Source organism: Sorex fumeus, unplaced genomic scaffold, assembly GCF_029834395.1.
Source record: "Sorex fumeus unplaced genomic scaffold, SorFum_2.1 ptg000058l, whole genome shotgun sequence".
Taxonomy (NCBI): domain Eukaryota; kingdom Metazoa; phylum Chordata; class Mammalia; order Eulipotyphla; family Soricidae; genus Sorex; species Sorex fumeus.
In genome coordinates, this window is record NW_026606115.1 from 11,409,022 (window position 1) to 11,428,960 (window position 19,939).

The following is a 19,939-nucleotide window of genomic DNA, read 5'->3' on the forward strand; positions in this document are numbered from 1 at the left end:
CATAATAAGTTCTAGATCCTGGAAAAGTCTTTATCATTAATTTTGTTTCCTTTGAGACTAGAAGACATGAAAGAATGATGTTTTCCCTTTTTGTTGTTGTTTCTAAACTTCTCCTCACTATAGTAGATCTGCTTTCCTATTTAAACCCTTTTCCCCACTTCTTGTATTTTTCTCTGTTCATACCAGATACTGAGAACATTTTGGTTATTATGTCTTAGACAAGTTTAGAACATACTTCAACATCTTTCAGAAAGATTCTTGTGAAGGTGAAGGTATTTGTATTATCTCCTAAGAGGTCATCTTAAATCTTCTTCAGTTAGGAAAGGGAGTTAAGTAGAGACCTCCAATCTTGGAGAGTGCCATCTTTCACTGTAGAGCTGAGGCCTAGAGTTCTGGAAACTAAAAAACATCCCATTATTTATCAATGATTATGCACTTGTCCTCTGAACATTCTAGGTTCTGTATTAGTTTTAGCAGGTATGTTTATGATCAGTGACACTACCCCAGGAATTTTGGTATAGCATGGCAGTAGAGTGATTTTATTATAACTAGTCTCTCTTGATTGGAAGTGCAGGGGATGATTTGAGTTCTCGCAATGAAAAGAGGACTTATATAGCATTAGACAGTTGAAATAGGAAGCTATTTTGAAGGACTGAACTCTCTCTAAGTTTTTAATTGGCAGTCTGGAAGTTGTTTCTCATGGCATGTCTACTTCATAACTTTATATTCTCTCCTTGTAACAGCTAGTTTTCTCAACTTACCCAGAATGTTGTCCATTCACTATTTTGGATAACATTTGTTCAGCTTAACCCAGCTGTTTTTGTATCACACTTGGCAGTGTTCAAGGGTTATTCTTGGCTATGCACTCAGGAATTACTTCTGGTGGTGCTCAGGGATGCCAGGGATCGAACCTGGGTTGGTCATGTGCAAGGCAAGTGGCCTACCCACTGTACTATCACTCTAGACACCAGACCATTATATTTATATGGCTTTCACCCAACTTCTGCTTCATATGCTCAACCTTTCTATGTTATGTGGTTAGAATTTTAAGAAATTAGACTCTGGCACAATTTATCCTTTTATGCCAAATTATGAATTTACCCATCACTGAAAGCCAAGTAATTTGGTTACTTTTGTTCTATACTGCTTTAGATCTAATACACCATGGTAAGGAACAAGGTAGGATCATAGTTTGCAAGATGTGAAAACTCAGGCAGTAAGAAATATTTGTGGATGTATATTGCCCTCTCAAGGTAGTGTAGAGAAGCAGAAGATGATTTGTATCTCTAGTGAGAAGAATAAGGCTATAATTATGTTCTAGATAGTTTTCCTGTGGTCAATAAAGAACTTAAACAAAGGGGGTTTTAAGTAAGAGATATATGAAAGACAAAGAAGACAAAGGGGAAAATATGTGTGTAAATGCATGTATATGTATTTATGTATATATAGCTGAAAAAGAAAGGAGAAATTGTGGTCATTTATATATGACAAAGAAGGGAGAAATTGTGGTGATAAATTTAGGATGCATAAAGATCCAAAAAGACTTTTGTAGCAGGGAGTGTGGACCCCTAATCAGGAGTATAAAACTAGGTAATGACCTTTAATAATGTTACAGATTCCAGACATCCACACAGCCAAATATCCAAATATAGTTGGCCCTCCACAAGCTCCATATCCATGGATTCAACCAACTAACATCTACAGTTGGCCCAATCAATCATGTTGGCCAAAGGATAATAAGAAACACATGTGTGAGCAGTCTTGTGCAGTTTCAAACCTATGCTGTATTGTTCCAGGCTTATCTATGTATTTTCTGCAGACCTCGCTCTGACAGCTGACTCCAAGTTATAAAATTCATGATCTATCTTCTGCTAGTAAGAATGTAGTTGAGTCCTAGAAAAGGTTTATGAAAGACTAGTATACTATAAATTACTACTATTTGTAAATCAGAAGAAGGCCGATAGGGATCTAATTGATGAGGCAAAACTAACTTCGAGAGTAAAGAACATTGCCACCCAATGTCTCTTCTGCTGACCACAGCACCCAAAAGGAGAGATAGAACAAAAGGGAGTGCTCTGCCACAGAGGCAGGGTGGGATGGAGGATGGGGGGGGTGGGAGGGATACTGAGATTGATGGGGGTGGAGAATGGGCACTAGTGGTGGGATGGGTTCTCGATCATTGTATAACTGAAACCCAAGTACAACAACTTGTAAGTCTACAACTGTACCACATGGTGTTTCACTAATAAAACAAAAGCAAAACAAAAAAAAAATAAAAAAAAGAAATTTAAAAAAAAGAATTTCTTTGATTAAATTTTGGACTGAAAACAAAAAGAAAAGAATGTACACTGACTTATCTTTATTCCAAGTGTTGACCTTTATGAGCTGCACCATTTGTAATATACTTCAAGTCACTTTCTATGGAAAAAAAAAGAAATCATACTGAATTGGTCGTAACACAGATATTTAAGATAAAAGGGAATTATTTTGATTTTTATTTCCCTGATAATAAGTGATGTGTTTTTTCATAAATCTTTTGGCCATCTGTAAGGGTTCTTTGAGAAATGTTCAGTTCATCTTCTCCCACCATTTTTGGTGTTTTTTTTTTGTAAAGTTTTTCCAGTCCTTTTTTTTTCTTTTTTGGGGGGGTCACACCCGGCCATGCACAGGGGTTACTCCTGGTTCATGCACTCAGGAATTACTCCTGGCGGTGCTCGGTGGACCATATGGGATGCTGGGAATATAACCCAGGTTGGCCGCGTGCAAGGCAAACACTTACCCGCTATGCTATCACTCCAGCCCCTCTACCAGTGCTTTTTATGTCTTGGATCAACACGGTAGCAGATGAATGGCGGGAAAATATTTTCTCCCAGTCTGTGGGGTGTTTTTTTAAAAATTTTGGTCATCATTTCTTTTGTGGTACAAAACTTCTTAGTTTGGTAGAGTCCCCTTTGTTTATCTTTTCTTTCATTTGGTTGGCCAGTGATATTGAATCATTGAAGATTTAATGTAATGAAGTGTTATATATTTGTTTCACTTAGTAAACTCTATAGATTCGGGTCTGATGAAGATTTCTTTAATCCATTTTGATTTGACTTTGGTGCTTGGTGTTAGAAAGAGTTCTGATTTAATTTTTTGCATATATATAACTGGCCAGTTTTCTCAAAAACGATTTGTTGGAGATGATTTCTCTACTTCACTTCATATTTTTTCATTCCGTTATTGAAGGATAACTTTCCATTATACCTGGGATATGTTCCTGGATCCTCAATTCTCTTCTATTAGTCTTAGAGTCTACCACATGAAATATCATTTTACACCTGTATGAAACTGATAAAAAAAGCAAAAAAAAAGTCAATGCTGGTATAGATGTAAGGAAAAAGGACCTCATTCACTGTTGGTGGAAATGTCAGTCCACTTTATTAAAAGGAAAATTTAATTTTTATTTTATATATATTATATATATATATACTTTACCAGGGTTTTAGCTTTGTTTTTTTAATATTTATTTTTAAATTGAATCACAGTGAGATACACAGTTGCAAAGTTGTTCATGACTAGGTTTCAGTCATATAATATTCCAACAACTGTCTCTTCACCATTGTACATTTCCCATCATCAATGTGGCCAGTTTCCCTCCCACACTCCCTCCCTCTATGGCAGACACTTCTCTCTCTTTCTCTCTCTCTCTCTCTCACTGTTTCCTTTTAGGCATTATAGTTTACAATATAGATACCAAAAAACATTCCAACTTTTCTGTAAAATAATGCAGATACTTTTTAAAAGAAATTGGGCTTTCATGTGACCCAGAAATCCATTTCTTGGCATCCATCCTAAGGGCCCAAAAATTCCATTCAGAAAAGACATATGTGCTCCTATGTTCACTGAAGCACTATCAATTATAGACAAAATATGTAAACAACCCAAATGACCAGAAATATATGAATGGCTAAAGAAACTATGGCACATGTCTCCAGCCAGACTGACCATTTAAATACTCTGGATTTTCTGGAGTACACAGCTGCATTTGAGGCCAGGATATATCTTCTTACTCTACAACACTGATATCCCGATATTAGCATACTAATGCCAGGATGTAGTGTAGAAACCAACTAATTTCAACTAACAAAAAATTTAACACAGAAGGCTTAACATGCAACAGCAGCTTAGTAAACCTCCAGACAAGGACTTAATGCCTGTATGGTGAGATACAATTTTCACAAATACAATTTTCACAAATTTTCTTCTATAGAAATATTGTTTGATCATTCTGTTAGCCATTTAGTGGTAATAAACAAACTCCTAGGGTAGTAGGCTTGAGGTGTGATTGGGAAAATGGACACAATGATGGAGGGAAGGTGGCAATGGTGGTGGGATTGGTGTTGGAAATGTTGAATGCCTGTAACAAATCTTCATGATCACCTTGTAAAGTACAGTGTTTAAATAAAGTGGGTGAAAAAAACTATGATACAGGGGCTGGGGTGATAATACAGTGGGAGGGCATTTGCTTTGCATCCAGCCAAAATGAGTTCTATTCCCAGCATCCCTTATGATTCTTCAAGCACCACCAGGAATTATTTCTGAATGCAGAGCCAGGAATAACCCTGAGCATTATGGGGTGTAGCCCAATAAAACAAAAAAAAATTCTAGTACATATATACAATGGTATTGTACGATATTAAGAAAAGAAGAAATCATGCAATATACTGCTGTGTGGATGGATTTGGAGAGTACTGCACTGAAGTTAGTCAGAAGGAGAGTGACTGGCACAAAATGATCTTTCTAATATGTGCGATATAAATAAATACAGTAGGGAAATAATAATGCACAAAGACAACATTAATTGACAACCAATCTTCAGTAGGAAGGTAATCACTGGAAGGCAGATGGTGTGGAATATTAGGGCACTGGTGTAATGAAGTAGACACTATGGTAGAGGGTGCTGCACTCAAATGTTTTATAAATGAATCCCTACCAATAAAACTTTATAAACCACAATGCCTAAAATAAAATTTTAGAAAGGTGGGAGGTATTAAAATCTGAGAGGTTTAGGTAGGATTTGAGCTGAGTTAATCCAGAATAACAGAAGAACTATTATATATTTTTCGACATACATGTATGTTTTTCTTTGTAGGGTTGCTGATAAGCTCAGGCTGTGCATTATACCCTTTAGGATGGAATAGCCCGGAGATAATGCAAACATGTGGAAATGTCTCCAATCAATTTCGGTTAGGTAAGGTGTCCTGAGAAGGATAATAGTCAAGATTCATTGAAAATCTCATTTACAATTTGATTTATTTATTTCAGGGTTGGGTGTCTGATTGATAGTGGTTTTTGTCTGAGTGTTTTTTCACTATTTTAGTTTGTGAGTGGCAGTGGTTTGGCCAAACTCATGTGTCCTTCCTTAGTAACTCATAAAGGGCTCACCATAAATTCTACTGCTTTAACTATGTCTCTACACAACATTTATGTACTTATAACCAGAATCCCACAGTTTGGGAGATCTAAAGAAGGATTTCAAATACTCAAAGATTAATCCTCTGTCATTCTTTGGATAAATGTTAATTCCTAGAAGTGTTTTCTTTTAGGACTGTTTTCCAAATATAAATAAACAGTATTACTTACTACTCTTTTCTGATGATTTACCAAGAGCCAATTTTGTTTACATGAAACATGAAGAACTTCAGTTAAATAACGAGAATTGCTCTGAGAGTGTTAAGTGGCAAAAGCTGTTAAATATTAGAATTGATAACTGAAGTAGTCCTACATTATTCTTTGATTTCCGATTATTACTGAGAATGGTATAAATTAAGTCTTGTGAGTTGAAGATAGATTAGACTCAAATTGGAAGATTAAAATATTTTCTCAATCTCTTGTAATGAAAGAACATAGAGGGGACATGTTTAAATTTCCAGCAGTCCAGAGGGGAAGAATAGTAGTCAACACATTCTGTCTTTGAACTATGCTATAAACTATTGCAATCAAATCAATTCAGTATTAGGATACAAAATAGATGTGTACACCAGTGAAATAGAATTGAGAGACCAAGATATATACATATATATTTATATATATGTATATCAAAAATGCACACACAATTAATTGATAACAAGTAAGTAGGGACATAAAATGTAGGAAAGAAGGCCTTTTCAGGAAAATATATTAGGTAAACCAATTAGACACATGTAAAAAGGAATGTAGTTGAACCACTATTTACATTGTGAACAAAAGTTCACTCAAACTAGATTAAGTTTAGACACAAATCCATAAAATGCACTGTCACTGTCACTGTTACTGTCCTCCGGTTGTTCATCGATTTGCTCGAGTGGGCCCAGTAACATTGTGAGACTTGTTACTGTGTTTGGAACATTGAATACATCATGGGTAGCTTGCCAGACTTTGCCGTATGGGCGAGATACTCTCGGTAGCTTGCTGGGCTCTCTGAAAGGGGCAGAGGAATCGAACTTGGGTCAGCCGGGTTGGTCACATGCAAGGCAAACGCCCTACCCACTGTGCTATTGTTTCACAGATCCATAAAGTACCTTTTAGAAGAAAATAGAAGCAAATACTCCATGATATTAGCTTCAGAGGTGACTTCAGCGATTCAACTATGTTGATAAGGGGACAGGAAGAAAAATTAAACAAATGGAATTACATTAAATTAAAAAGCTTCCATGCTATGAAAGAAGCTTTCACTAAAAAGAAAACTGAGCCTACTATGTGAGGAAAAGCATTTGCATACAATACATTTGACAAAGGGCTAGTATCCAATTACCATACTTTGCTAGATAATTGATGCAGATTTTATGCTAAACATTTTTTGCAAAAGTAGGAATTTGAAAAGGAATTATGCAAAGCTTTGAAAAATAGTGGGAATATTATGAAACAACAAAACAATAAAACAAAAACAAGAAGAAAGGGTGTTACTATTATGCAGGGAATTATGGCATAGAAAGTTTTTTTCAAAATTTAACAAGATAACAAACAACTACATCAAAAAATGTGGAGAAGAGCTGAACAGACTCTTCTCCAAAGAAGATATTATGCAAATTTCAATAGATTCATAAAAAATGCTTAAGTCACTTCTTATAGGAGAAATACAAATTAGAACAACAATGGGATGTAACCTCACATCAGTGAGTATGGTCTACTCTAAAAGGTCATAAAAAGCAAATACTGACTGATATATGCTGACTGATATGGGGGAAAAAAGGACCTTCATCACTGTTGGTGGAACAGTAAATTGATTTAGCCAAGTATGAAAAACAACATGAATTAGAAAAAAAAACAACACAGAACTGCCATGTGATCCAGAAATCTCACCCTTAGGTTTATATTACAAGAACACAAAACACTAATTCAAAAATATGTACACATGTCGGTGCGCATATGCTGCCTGAGCCCAAGTGTGTTTATGCCCACGTGGCTGAGCACATGTGGTGCCCGAGCACATGTGTCGCCCGCATCTGCCCTCTTGAGATGTATACTTTCATGCTTTCATGTCTAACTTTACTCTCTCTTGAGTATGTTACTCTCTCTCTCTCTCCCCCCCCTCCACAACTAAAAATTCTCCAAATAAAATCTATTTGTTTCAAAAACAAATATGTACACATGTCTATGATCATTGCAGTGTTACCAAGATTGGGAACAACCCATATGTCCAGCAAATAAGTTATGATATACAAATGACCAATATTTGGTAACGGTATGATTGACATAGAATCAAGACCAATTTTTTTTAGAAATACAGGATTTTGTCTAATATAAAAAGAAGTTGTTGTGGCATATATACAGAACAGGATATATACTCAAATATAAGAAAAGGTGAAATTTTCCCCTTTTCTGCAACATGGACAAAATAGGCAGATATGCTAAATGAAATAAATCAGAAATAGTTAAAGACATACTGGATGCTCTCACTCATATGTGGCAAATAAATTTATAAAGTAAGGGAGTAAATATACAATATACAATGAAAATTAGCTCCTAATCTTTGTGAACAGAACCAAGGTTACCAAAGAGGGGAATGAAGGGAAGTTGACACTGTTGGTGGGATTGGTGCTGCAATATTGTATTTATAAAATTCAAGTATGAATAATTTTGTAAATCATGGTGCTTTTATAAAAATCAATTTAAAAACAATGAAAAATCATAATTAAATACTAAATATATATTTGTATATAAATCCCAAGCTACCATAATAAAGGAATTTAAGAGGTTACATCCTTAAATTTTCTTGAGTATTTTAGGAGAGGATTTTGGAATAATTGACCTTATCCACAGCGTGTTCTCCAACAGTTGTTTATTTCTATTTGTTACCTTAGATTTTGTTTTGAGCCAACCTATTTTTGGAGGAAGTAGTTGTTCATTATATAAGATAATCATGGTGTAAATCATGGTGCTTTTATAAAAATCAATTTAAAAACAATGAAAAATCATAATTAAATACTAAATATATATATATTTATATATAAATTCCAAGCTTATCCCAAGATAGCATGAGGAGAAAAGTGATATGTTATTTTGTAGATGGATTTGTGTGTGTGTGTGTGTGTCTCCTAAACATTGCTTAGGAGGTGTGGGGCCCTTAATTGTGATTCTCGTTTTTGAGTTTTTTTTTTTTTTGGCTGCCACACCTGGTAGTTCTTAAGACATACTGCTCGATACGTGCTCAGGAATCGCTCCTTACAGGGCTTGGGGAGCATATTGAGTGTCAGGTCTGGCCACATGCCAGGCAAGCTCTCTACTTTTTCTACTTCTCTATGGTCCTGCCCTGTGATTCTTGGCCAACCAAGAGTATATATCCCAAGGATGTAGTGCAACTTGGCCCTTAGGTATTGGACATTATTTGAGCCACACAAACCACACAACACACCTTGGGATTCCTCCAGGGCTGTAGCAACAACATGGCTCAGGGACCAGGTTGGGGTTGAAGTTCAGGATGTGGTGTTTGACCTGAGGGTGTCCTTATGCAAGGTATGCATGTTAACAGCTGTGTATAATCTTTGCAACGCTTCACAATCCTCCTGCCAGCTATTGATTAATTAATCTGCCCCTTCTCTTCCCTCTGTTGATGCTGTGAGGACCAGGGAGGGATCACACACTTGGTTGTAGTAATCACACATTTAGTTGTGGTGTTTCCTGGGGGGCTTCTCAGGTTATAGTGCTTACACACTTACACAGGGAGCTCCCTTAGTTGTGGTGATTGAACATGTCCTTGTTAGGGATCACACTCTACATCTGTGGTGCTTGTTCACATTCTGGTTGTAATGCTTAATGGAAGTTGCTGCAATGTCCCCAAATGATTTTATTAGGTTGAAAAAAATTTCCTTTGTATCTATTCCTAGCGTGTTAAGTGTATTCACTATGAAAAAGCAATACATCTTGTCAAATGTTTTCTCTTCATTTACCAAGATGATCATATGTATTAACTGATTCTTTTTTATATCTTAAAACAACTTTGTATTTCTATGATAAATCATAATTCATTATGGTGTATCTTATAAGTTGACATATATGGTTTGATAGTATTTTGTTAATACATAGTTTTTATTGAATCACTGTGAGATATGCAGTTACAAAGCTGTACATGGTTGGATTTCAGTCATACAATTTTCCAACACCTATCCTTCCACTAGTGTGCATTTTCCACCGCCAATATCCCCAATTCCCCCAACCCCCATGCCAGCCTGCCTCGATGGCAGGCACTTTTCCTCTCCTTTTCCTCCTCCTCCTCTTCCTCCTCCTCCTCCTCCCCCTCCTCTTCCTCCTTCTCTCTCTCTCTCCCTTTTGGGGCAACGTGGTTTTCAATACAGGTACTGAAAGGTTATCATGTTTGCCTATTTTCAGCATACAGTTCTTATCCAGAGTGATCATTTCCAACTATCACTGTCATAGTGGTCCCTTCTCTCTCCCAGTCACTTTCTCCCACGGCACTTGAAGCAGGCTTCCAATTGCACCTGCATTCATCAGGGATAGTGGTATGTATGTTTCCTCATAATACATTTGTTGGATTTCGATACTAGGGTAATGTTGGTCTCATAGAATGAGTGGCTCTGATTTAACTTTTATTGAAGTTCTATAACAGAGTAGAAAATTGAGGTGTAATTTGTACAAACATATTGGGCATTTTTTGCAATTCTGTGTGTGATTGCCCAAAGTTGATGGTATTTAATTTTATTTGGTACAGAATCATTATTTTTGTCTTTATTCTTACACGCAATTAAAAATCTATCATATTACTATTGCCTTCTCCAACTTTATTTATCTTCCTTTCCTGAAGTCTATTTCTGCTCAAGTACTTGTGTTTTCCTCTCCCCAGTACTCTGAATACTACTGTTCTGTGAATCCTTAGGGATTAAAGGATCATTGGATCCTTCTGATTCAAGCCCTTTCACTTTGTTAACACCCCTTTGTATTTTTTCCAATGTCCTAAGGGTCTCAATTTCTCTAAGATTTATATTTTATAAAATAACCCCCAATTAAACATTTTTATTCTTTTTTCTTTTATTTTTGTTATATTTATTTATTGAATCACTGTGGGAAAAGTTACAAAGCTTTCAAGTTTAAGTTTTGGTCATACAATGATCAAACAACTTTTCCTTCACCAGTACTTATTTTTCACCACCAAGAACCCAAATATACCCCCCTCCTATCCCTCCCAATGCCTGTGAGGCAGATGATTTATACTTAACTCTCTACTTTGATTACAGTCATTATTTCAACAAAAGATACACCATTATTGTTTAGAATTTCCCCCAAACAAACAGAGCTGCTGAAAAGGCATTGTGAAATAATTTGTTTTCTATAGCTGGGTATGAGAACCATATGAGCTATTGCAGCCATGCGATTTTTTTTTGCTCATGTTTTTTTTTAATTAATTTATTTATTTATTGAATCACCGTGGGAAAGGTTACAAAGCTTTCAGGTTTAGGTCTCAGTCATGCGAATATCAAACACATTTCCCTTTACCAAAACTTATTTTTTACCATGAAGAACCCCAATAAAAACCCACCCCCCACCCCTCCCAGTCCCTGTGGGGCAGATGAATTGTAGTTAACACTCTATCTGCTTTGATTAGATTCATTGTTTCAATAAAAGATTCACCACTATTATTTAGAGTTTACCCCGCCCCCCAAATCAGACATGCTGAAAAAGCATTGTGAAGTGATTTGCTTTCTACAGCTGGGTTCAAGAATTATATGTTGGTTTTGGATTTCTGCTATTTTACTTATTGACCCTGGAAGTATTTCTACTGAAAGTCAGATAGTTAAGAAATTGGTTTCTGTGCTCTGGAGTCATGGCCGTGCTGGAGAGCCATTAGTGGGGGGCAACTGGTGACCTTGGTAGGACGTGAAGGACGGACCGGAACGCCCCCCTTCCCATGAGGTTTTAGTCGCCCCCACTGCCCCCGCTCATACCTGCTGTCCACAAGGCTCCCATGCAGCCGCCATCCTTCTTTCCAGAGAAGAGAGGGCGAATGGGGCAACACCCTTTCCCCTCCGGACAGACCTGATGGCCTGGATTAACGCATAGTCCGTTCACTTTTCTGCTCCAAGCTGTCGGGTTCTGCATTAAGCCCTTGTGCTTCTGGGGCCGTGGCCGTGCTGGAGAGCCGCTCACGGGGGGCAACTGGTGACCTCGGTAGGAAGTAAAGGACGGACCGGAACGCCCCCTTTCCCATGAGGTTTTAGTCGCCCCCACTCCCCCAGCTCATACCTGCTGTCCACAAGGCTCCCATGCAGCCGCCATCCTTCTTTCCAGAGAAGAGAGGGCGAATGGGGCAACCCCCTTTCCCCTCCGGCAGACTTGATGGCCTGGATTAACGCATAGTCCTTTCACTTTTCTACTCCAAGCTGCCGGGTTCTGCATTAAGTCCTTGTGCTTCTGGGGCTGTGGCCGTGCTGGAGAGCCGCTCGTGGGGGGCAACTGGTGACCTCGGTAGGGTGTGAAGGACGGACCGGAACACCCCCCTTCCCATGAGGTTTTAGTCGCCCCCACTCCCCCGGCTCATGCCTGCTGTCCACAAGGCTCCCATGTGGCCGCCATCTTTCTTTCCAGAGGGAGGAGGGCGGAAGGGACCAACCCCCTTTCCCCTCCGGCAGACATGATGGCCTGGATTAACGCATAGTCCTTTCACTTTTCTGCTCCAAGCTGCTGGGTTCTGCATTAAGTCCTTGTGCTTCTGGGGCTGTGGTCGTGCTGGAGAGCCGCTCGTGGGGGGCAACTGGTGACCTCGGTAGGGCGTGAAGGACGGACTGGAACGTCCCCAGCCATGCGATTTTGGATTTCTGATATTTTACTGGAGGGATTTCAGACAACAGCCAGATAATTACGAGATGGTTACTGTGAATTGGGTGTTGTGGCCGTGCCAGAGAGCTGTTCATGGGGGGCAAGTCGTGACCTCGGTAGGGAGTGAAGGACGAGCCGGTACCGCCCCCCTTCCCATGAGGCTGCATTTGCGCCATCACCACTGGCTCATATCTGGCTTTCCAATAAGCTCCGAGGCTGCAGCCACCTTGCTGCTGGGGGCGGGGAGGGGAGGCGGAAGGGAGAGACACCCTTTCCCTCCCAGGGAATCATGGCGCCATAGTTTAACACATAGTCCATTCACTTTTCCACCGCAAGCTGCCAGGCTCTGGATTAAATCCTTGTGCCTCTGGAGCCATGGCCATGCTGAAGAGCCGTTCGTGGGGCCCCCAATTAAACACTTAAATATTAGAAATCTTCTGGTTAATTCTAAAGAGATATACATGTTATCCATCATACTTTTCTGATTAGTTATCGCAACACACACAACAGGAGTTGGTTACTTGGTTAAGAGTTGGTTACTTGCAAGATAGTTGTACAATAAGCAGAAGTAAGGTATGAAAAATATTAAAAAATATGTGTTGGAATGCAAACCTTGTGAATACAAATACTTGGGAATGTCAATATAGATGAACAGCCTTACTCTGCTAATTTTTAATACTCTGAAAAGTATGACAGAGACTATATAAGAACTTACTTATTACATAGGTAAACAATAGTAGAAAAACAGAAACTTTTGTTATTTTATTGTACTGAGAGACAGCAAGATACACTAAATGATCATTGACTTTGGGGTAAAAGATCTCAGCTTATACACAAAATTATTTGCATGGGATAAAGTTATATGATATTTGCATCTCAGAGTTTTTCTCTCAAATCGGAAAAAGAATACCTTTCATAGTGTTGGTTTTTCAATGAAATAAAAGAAGGTATGCTAAAGAGCATACACGGTGTTTAATTTAAAGAAGATGGTGGACTTTTCCAATAGGCATTGAAAAAAAGACCGACTTTCAAATCAATGGAATAGAATTAGAAACTCAGAGATAAACCCTTAAATATATGTGAAGCTAATTTATTATCCCCGTGCCTGGCTGTCCTCACCAGGGCCCCTTGGAGGGGGTGGGTTGAGTTTCACTCCCCTCCCCGAGCAGAGCCCCGACAGCCAAAGACCTCCAGAACCAGCCAGAGCCATGCTGAGTCCACCCTCCACACGTCCGGACAAGCCTCATGCATGAAGGAACTGGCAGAGGAACCCAGGCATGCGGGTCCTGGGGCTGAGATCTCCAAGCCTGCTTGAATTGGGGCTGAACATCCTCCACCCAGATCCCCCATCTTCCAGTAGGCAGGCGTCACACCCACCAACTGCCCCTTGAGCCAGGTAATCCCATCAACGGCCAAGACCAGAGACTATAAAACCCAGCTCCCGGAAGCACGCAGCTGCATTTGCAGCCACGCAACATCTTATTATCTCATTCTTACTTTGGACAACCTGGCCGGCTAACGGATATATCCTGCCCGCACGGTAGAGTCTGGCAAACTCCCCATGGCGTACTCAATATGCCAAATACCAGTAACAATGATGGGTCTCGTTTTCCTAACCCTGAAAGAGCATTTCTCAGGGCTAGGACAAAGGAGATGTTACTGGTGCTTGCTCGAGGCAATCAACGAACAACAGGATGATCGTAATCATGAATTTATTACAAATGTTTAAATGCATTGAGTGAGGTAAGAAGGACTTCTTCAACAAGTAGAGCTAGGAAAACTGGATCTCTGGATCACATAAAGAAATCAAGTTGCATCCTAAACTCTTGTCATACACAAAGATTATTTAAAAATGAATTAAAGATCTAGATATCATGGACTCTGATGATTCTTAGTTTTTTCCTCTTGAACTCATCCCGTAGTTCTACTGTATGCTGTTCCTTTCTTTTACAGAGTATTTTCCACCTTTTGTTTTCTAAAACCATTTTTTAAAATCTCATCTTGGTGCTCTTTGATCTTCTGCTCAGCTTCTGTTAATCTACAGTTTATATCTTCTATTGAGTGTTTAAAATGAAACTTTTTTAAAAAGAAGTTTAAACTTGTTTAAAAATTTTTAAAGAAACTAAGACAGCTAACTGAAAGGGGAAATATATTTGGATTTAACACATCAGATAAAAGTTTGATATCTAGTATATATAAAGTCACAAAGATGAAAAATAAAATTCAAAAACACTATCAAAAATGGGGTAGAGGAAATTAGCAGATACTTCTCAGAGAAATGCAGGTGGATGGCCAGTAGGCATATAAAAAGTGCTTAGCATCACCTATTATAGGAGAAAACAAGACAAGAGATACAATTGCATACCAATGAGAATGGCACAAACTGAAAATAGTAGGACAAATCTATGCTGGTTGGAATGTGATGTAAAAGGAATTCTCATCCACTGATGGTGAGAAGGTGGGAATGTTGTCTGATACAACCACTGTGGAAAACTGTATGGAGAGTTCTCAGTAAACTTGAAATTGGACTACCATATGACCCAGCAATTCTACTTTTGGGCATCTACCCCCAGGACATAAAATCACTCTCTGAAAAGGACATATGCATACTATTATTCATATTGCTACACTCAGTACAATAGTTAAAATAGGGAATCAACCTACGTGCCCAATGAAACAAATGGATTATGAAGATGTGCTAAATATACACAATGGAATACTATGAAGCATCAAAGAGTGGTAAAATCATGAAGTTTGCTGCAACGTGGTTATCACTGTAAGATATGTTAATTGAATTAAGCTAGAAGAAGAAAGACAAACACAGGATGATCTCACTTATTTGTGGTATATAGAATACTGGATGAAGAAATGTGTTATAGTAAGAAGGATTTTTCTAGATCACCTTTGATCCAGTGTTAAGAAAGGAAAACACAGAGAAGGAAATCAACATAGGGGGGATAAGAGAACAGGAAGTAATGGTTGAACTTGCATTAGGGCTTCAATTATATTGGTGATACGGGTGAGTGGCATAGCAATATATCCAAAACACATACTAGACAAAAATGAAAACATGAGATTTAAGTTGCAATCACTGAAACTTTTAACGTGCTTGTTAATGTGACAGGGGATGGGGTGTAGGTTGGGGTGTGGAAGAATTATGGGAACACTGATGGAGGGGAGCTGACACTGGTGTTAGGATTGGTGTTGAATATTATATGCATAAAGAGCAACTATCAATAACTTTGTAGAACAGTTATTTAATACAAAATGAACAAAATGAAATTGAAAAAAGTCACCTACCATGATCATCATTTTTGCTTGTAGCTTGTTCATTTCAGCATAGTTCTTTCTTTTGCACTGTTGGGTTTGCTGACTACCCATTCTATTGGTCCTTTGATCTAGTTTTTATTCTTAGAACAATGCCATGAAAGTCAATTTTGGAGGATTTATGAAGCTGGTTGGTACTGTTTGAGCCCTCTGTGGTCTTATTTTTACTTCTTGAGCTTAGTGGCCATCTACATGCCTTCTTCATCTGGTTTGCTATGCTCCTATCATGATGTGAGCAGTGTGAAGTCAGGAGGAATTATTGAGCTGTGGATTTAGCAGTCAGGCATGTTTCAGAATTTGAGGAGGTGATCCCATTGTTATGGTGGAGTTCTGGAGTGAGAGATGCTGGACCTCACCTGAAGGGAGGGGAATCTTATCACCCCAATTTTGAAAAGTCCAGGAAGTTGAAGAACAGGAGGGCAAATTTGATGAAGAAACAACATTTAGAGATCAAAGACTGGAATTTCCTAGACTAGAGGATTACATTTACTGAGATCCAAGAGATGCAAAGGGTCCCACAGAGAAAATAGATGCAATTAAGAAAACTCCAAGACACTTTGTAATCAAAATAAAAAATTTAAAAGATAGAGACAGAATAGTGAAAGCACCAAGATCTGTAAAGAAACATATATCAAAGGAGATCCCATTATATTCACAGCACATCTACCAAATAAGACTATGAACCAGAAGGGAATGGAGGAATATAGAACAAGAACTCCAAGAAATGAACACCTCATCAAGAATACTCTGTTCAGCTAAACTATGATTCAGATATGAAGGAATGAGGCAAAACTTTAGACATAGGAAACAGCTTGGTAAATTTATAAACTTGAAACCAGTTATGTAGGAAGCCTTAGAGGATATTCTTTATTTTTTTATTTTTATTTTGCATTTTTTGGTCATGCCCAGCGATGCACAGGGGTTACTCCTGGCTTTGCACTCGGGAATTACTCCTGGCAGTGTTCAGGGGACCATATGGATGCTGGGAATCAAACCTCGGTTGGCCACGTGCAGGGCAAATGCTCTACCCACTGTACTATTGCTCCAGCCCCAAAAGGAGATTCTTTAAGAGATAGGAAAAAGTTCTCAACACATGGCATTGAGTATGACACTCATTCGTGGTGCTTATGATTTCCCTCTACTATATTAAGGAAGGCATATTTACTATTAGCAGGTTAAGGGATTTTATATATTTTCAAGAATGAATTCACGTCTCATTTATATTGATTGTTTTATGTCTTCTCAGTCTTTTTAATATTCCTTTTCTTAGGGTAAAACACTTTGGATTATTATAGGCCTACTCAGATTTTCCCTTTAAATTTTCTTAATTCTCTTAACTCTTACTAAATTTAATAGTTGTAAGCTTTACCTATTACATGTCAACTCCAAACTGTATTGGAAAATAATTAAAAATAGGTTTATTAATGATAGTGAAGACAAGATTATTACCATTATGAGATCCAAGTACGAAATAAAGTTAATGCAACATATTTCACAGTTGAAAACTTACCTACATAAATGAGTATAGGCATTATATTTTATTATATTAAATGGTTTTTATAGCACCTGGCCCAGACAAGGTCAGACCCGAACATCTGAAGAATCTGCCATTGGTACTCATCAATACACTGGCTTGGCTCTTCACACACTACCTGTCTGAATGCAAGGTTCCATTCCAATGGGAAACCAGCAGGACTGTACTACTGTACAAGAAGGGAGACATCCACGACATTGGCAACTATCTCCCAATCTGCCTCTTTTCTGTCATCTACAAACTGTTCACTCGAGTTATCCTGAATAGGATCAGCAGAACACTAGATGAAGGACAACCATGCGAGCAAGCTGGGTTCCTCATAGGATTTAGCATGATCGACCATATCCACATGATAACCAAGTTCATTTAGGTCTCTCGGGAGTTCAAGATGTAACTCTGTCTAATGTTCATTGATTTAAAGAAGGCCTTTGATTCTGTTGAGATGGAAGCAGCCATCGAAGCCCTAGCCAAACAGGGCGTTCAAACTCAATACATCAGGATCCTCCGTGAGTTGTATTACGGAATCACTACCAGGATCTCACCATTCTACAAAGAGATGATCATCCATGTCAAGAGAGGGATTCAGCAGGGTGATACCATTTCACCGAAACTCTTCAGTGCCACCCTCAAGAACGTCATGCAACGACTGGAATGGGAAGGAATGGGAGTGAAGATAGATGGTCGGCAACTACACCACCTCCGCTTTGCTGATAACATCTTTCTAATAACACCAAACATTAGCCAAGCAGCACAAATGCTGGCCGATTTCGACCATCAGTGTGGAAATGTCAGGTTGCAGCTGAATCTCACGAAGACAATGTTTATGAGAAACAGTCCCATTCCTGATGTTCCGTTTGCTCTCAACGGAACGAAAATCTCCAAATGCAACATTTATGTATACCTAGGTCAAGAAATCAACATAAGGAATGACCTGGCACCTGAGTTGCGCAGGAGGAAGAGAGCGGTTTGGAACACCTTCAAAAGTGTCGAAGAAATAGCTAAGAGGATTAAGAACCTCCAGGTATGGGCACATCTCTTAGATTCCAGTGTTCTTCTTGCATTAACATACGCATCAGAGACCTGGGCCCTACGAAAACAGGGTGAAAATGCTATTCAGGTCTCCCAAAGAGGAATAGAAAGAGCTATGCTTGGAGTATCATGCTTCACTCAAGTGAGAGAAAGAATCCGGAATTCTGACCTCCATCGACTATTAAGAATCAGGGACATTGTCTTGTTTGCCAACACATCTAAAATCAGATAGGCTGGACATGTAATGTGATTTGGTGATGACCGCTGGCCTAGAGCCAATAACGACTGTATTCCATGGAATGTCAAAAGATCGCATGGCTGCCCACCTAAGAGATGGTCAGACTTCTTCGTCAAGACCCTGAACAATCGGTTTGAGGCTCTTCGTGTTTCTAGGAGCAGATGCCATTGGGCTACACTAGCATGCGAAAGGGATGCATGAAGACGTTAGTGGCACCCGCTTGAGCAAATTGATGAGTAACGTGATGTCAAGTGATATTAAATGGTTTTTACATAGATTAATATACATATAATATTCACTCATCATAAATTGACTTTTATCTATTTATTTTTATAATTGCATTAACATTCATCTAAGTTTTCTTAGACTAAGTAATATGAAATAATTTCTATTGTGTTTTCTAAGGGGGCAGGCTGGAGGACCAAGGAAACTGGGAACATTGGTGGGGGGAGTTTACCCTGATGGTGGGTTTTGTGTTAGAATATTGTATGTCTGAAACAATTGTAGTATGAATTACTTTGCATATCACAGTGTTTAAATAAACATAAAAGTCCTGGATATTAAAGATGTCCATATAAAATTGAGTAAAATACAGGCCAAACTCTCCAAGATCAAACTAAAAACTCCTTCACTGAAAAAGAAATGAGATCTAAAAAACAATGCCATGGGGCTGGAGCAATTGCACAGCAGGTAGGGCGTTTGCCTTACATGCTGCCAACCCGGGTTCGATTCCCAGCATCCCATATGATCCCCCGAGCACCACCAGGAGTAATTCCTGAGTGCATGAGCCAGAAGTAACCCCTGTGCATCAGTAGGTGTGACCCAAAAAGCAAAATAAAATAAAATAAAAATAAAATTCAAAAGATGCCTTATCAATTGGGAAAAATATTTGAATATAAAACATGTAAGTCAGCATTCAGCCGAAGAGAAGGACTACATGGAGGGCGGGATCCACAGATCCCGAAGGGAAAAAAAAAACAGGTTCCAAAAAGAGCCGAGATCATCAGGAAGTCCCAGATGGGGTAGGTACCGCATCCTGCCTCCTCCAGATGGAACCCCGGTGACCAGAAGCCTCTACAAGCACAGCTCGAGTATGCGGGAACTAGGACTTTTCCTCAAATCTGCCGGGACTACAACTCCCAGGTAACCTCAGATTCCGGAAGTCACGCCCACAGCCCGCCCCCCAGCGCCATCTTTACAGCATTCAGCCGAAGAGAAGGACTACATGGAGGGCGGGATCCACAAATCCCGAAGGAAAAAAAAAAACAGGTTCCGAAAAGAGCCGAGATCATCGGGAAGTCCGAGATGGGGTAGGTACCGCATCCCGCCTCCCCCAGATGGAACCCCGGTGACCAGAAGCCTCTACAAGCACAGCTCGAGTATGCGGGAACTAGGACTTTTCCTCAAAACCGCGCGGCCGCTTACGCCGCTGCACGACGTCTCTCTATATACAAAGTGATCCATGGGAAGTAAACCACCCAACATTTCTCTCTGAAAATCATAGTTAAGTTTGGAGCACG

The 19,939-nt window shown here is 39.0% G+C and overlaps 1 protein-coding gene across 1 annotated transcript in view; it reads left to right on the plus strand.

Annotated features, from left to right (window-relative positions):
• The window catches only part of LHFPL1 (LHFPL tetraspan subfamily member 1), a 90,469-nt gene that overhangs the window by 19,880 nt on the left and 50,650 nt on the right, over positions 1-19,939 (plus strand). Inside the window, exon 3 of the mRNA XM_056125828.1 lies at positions 5,135-5,233. Coding sequence (XP_055981803.1) covers positions 5,135-5,233 — 99 coding nt within the window. The remainder of the gene's footprint in view (positions 1-5,134; positions 5,234-19,939) is intronic.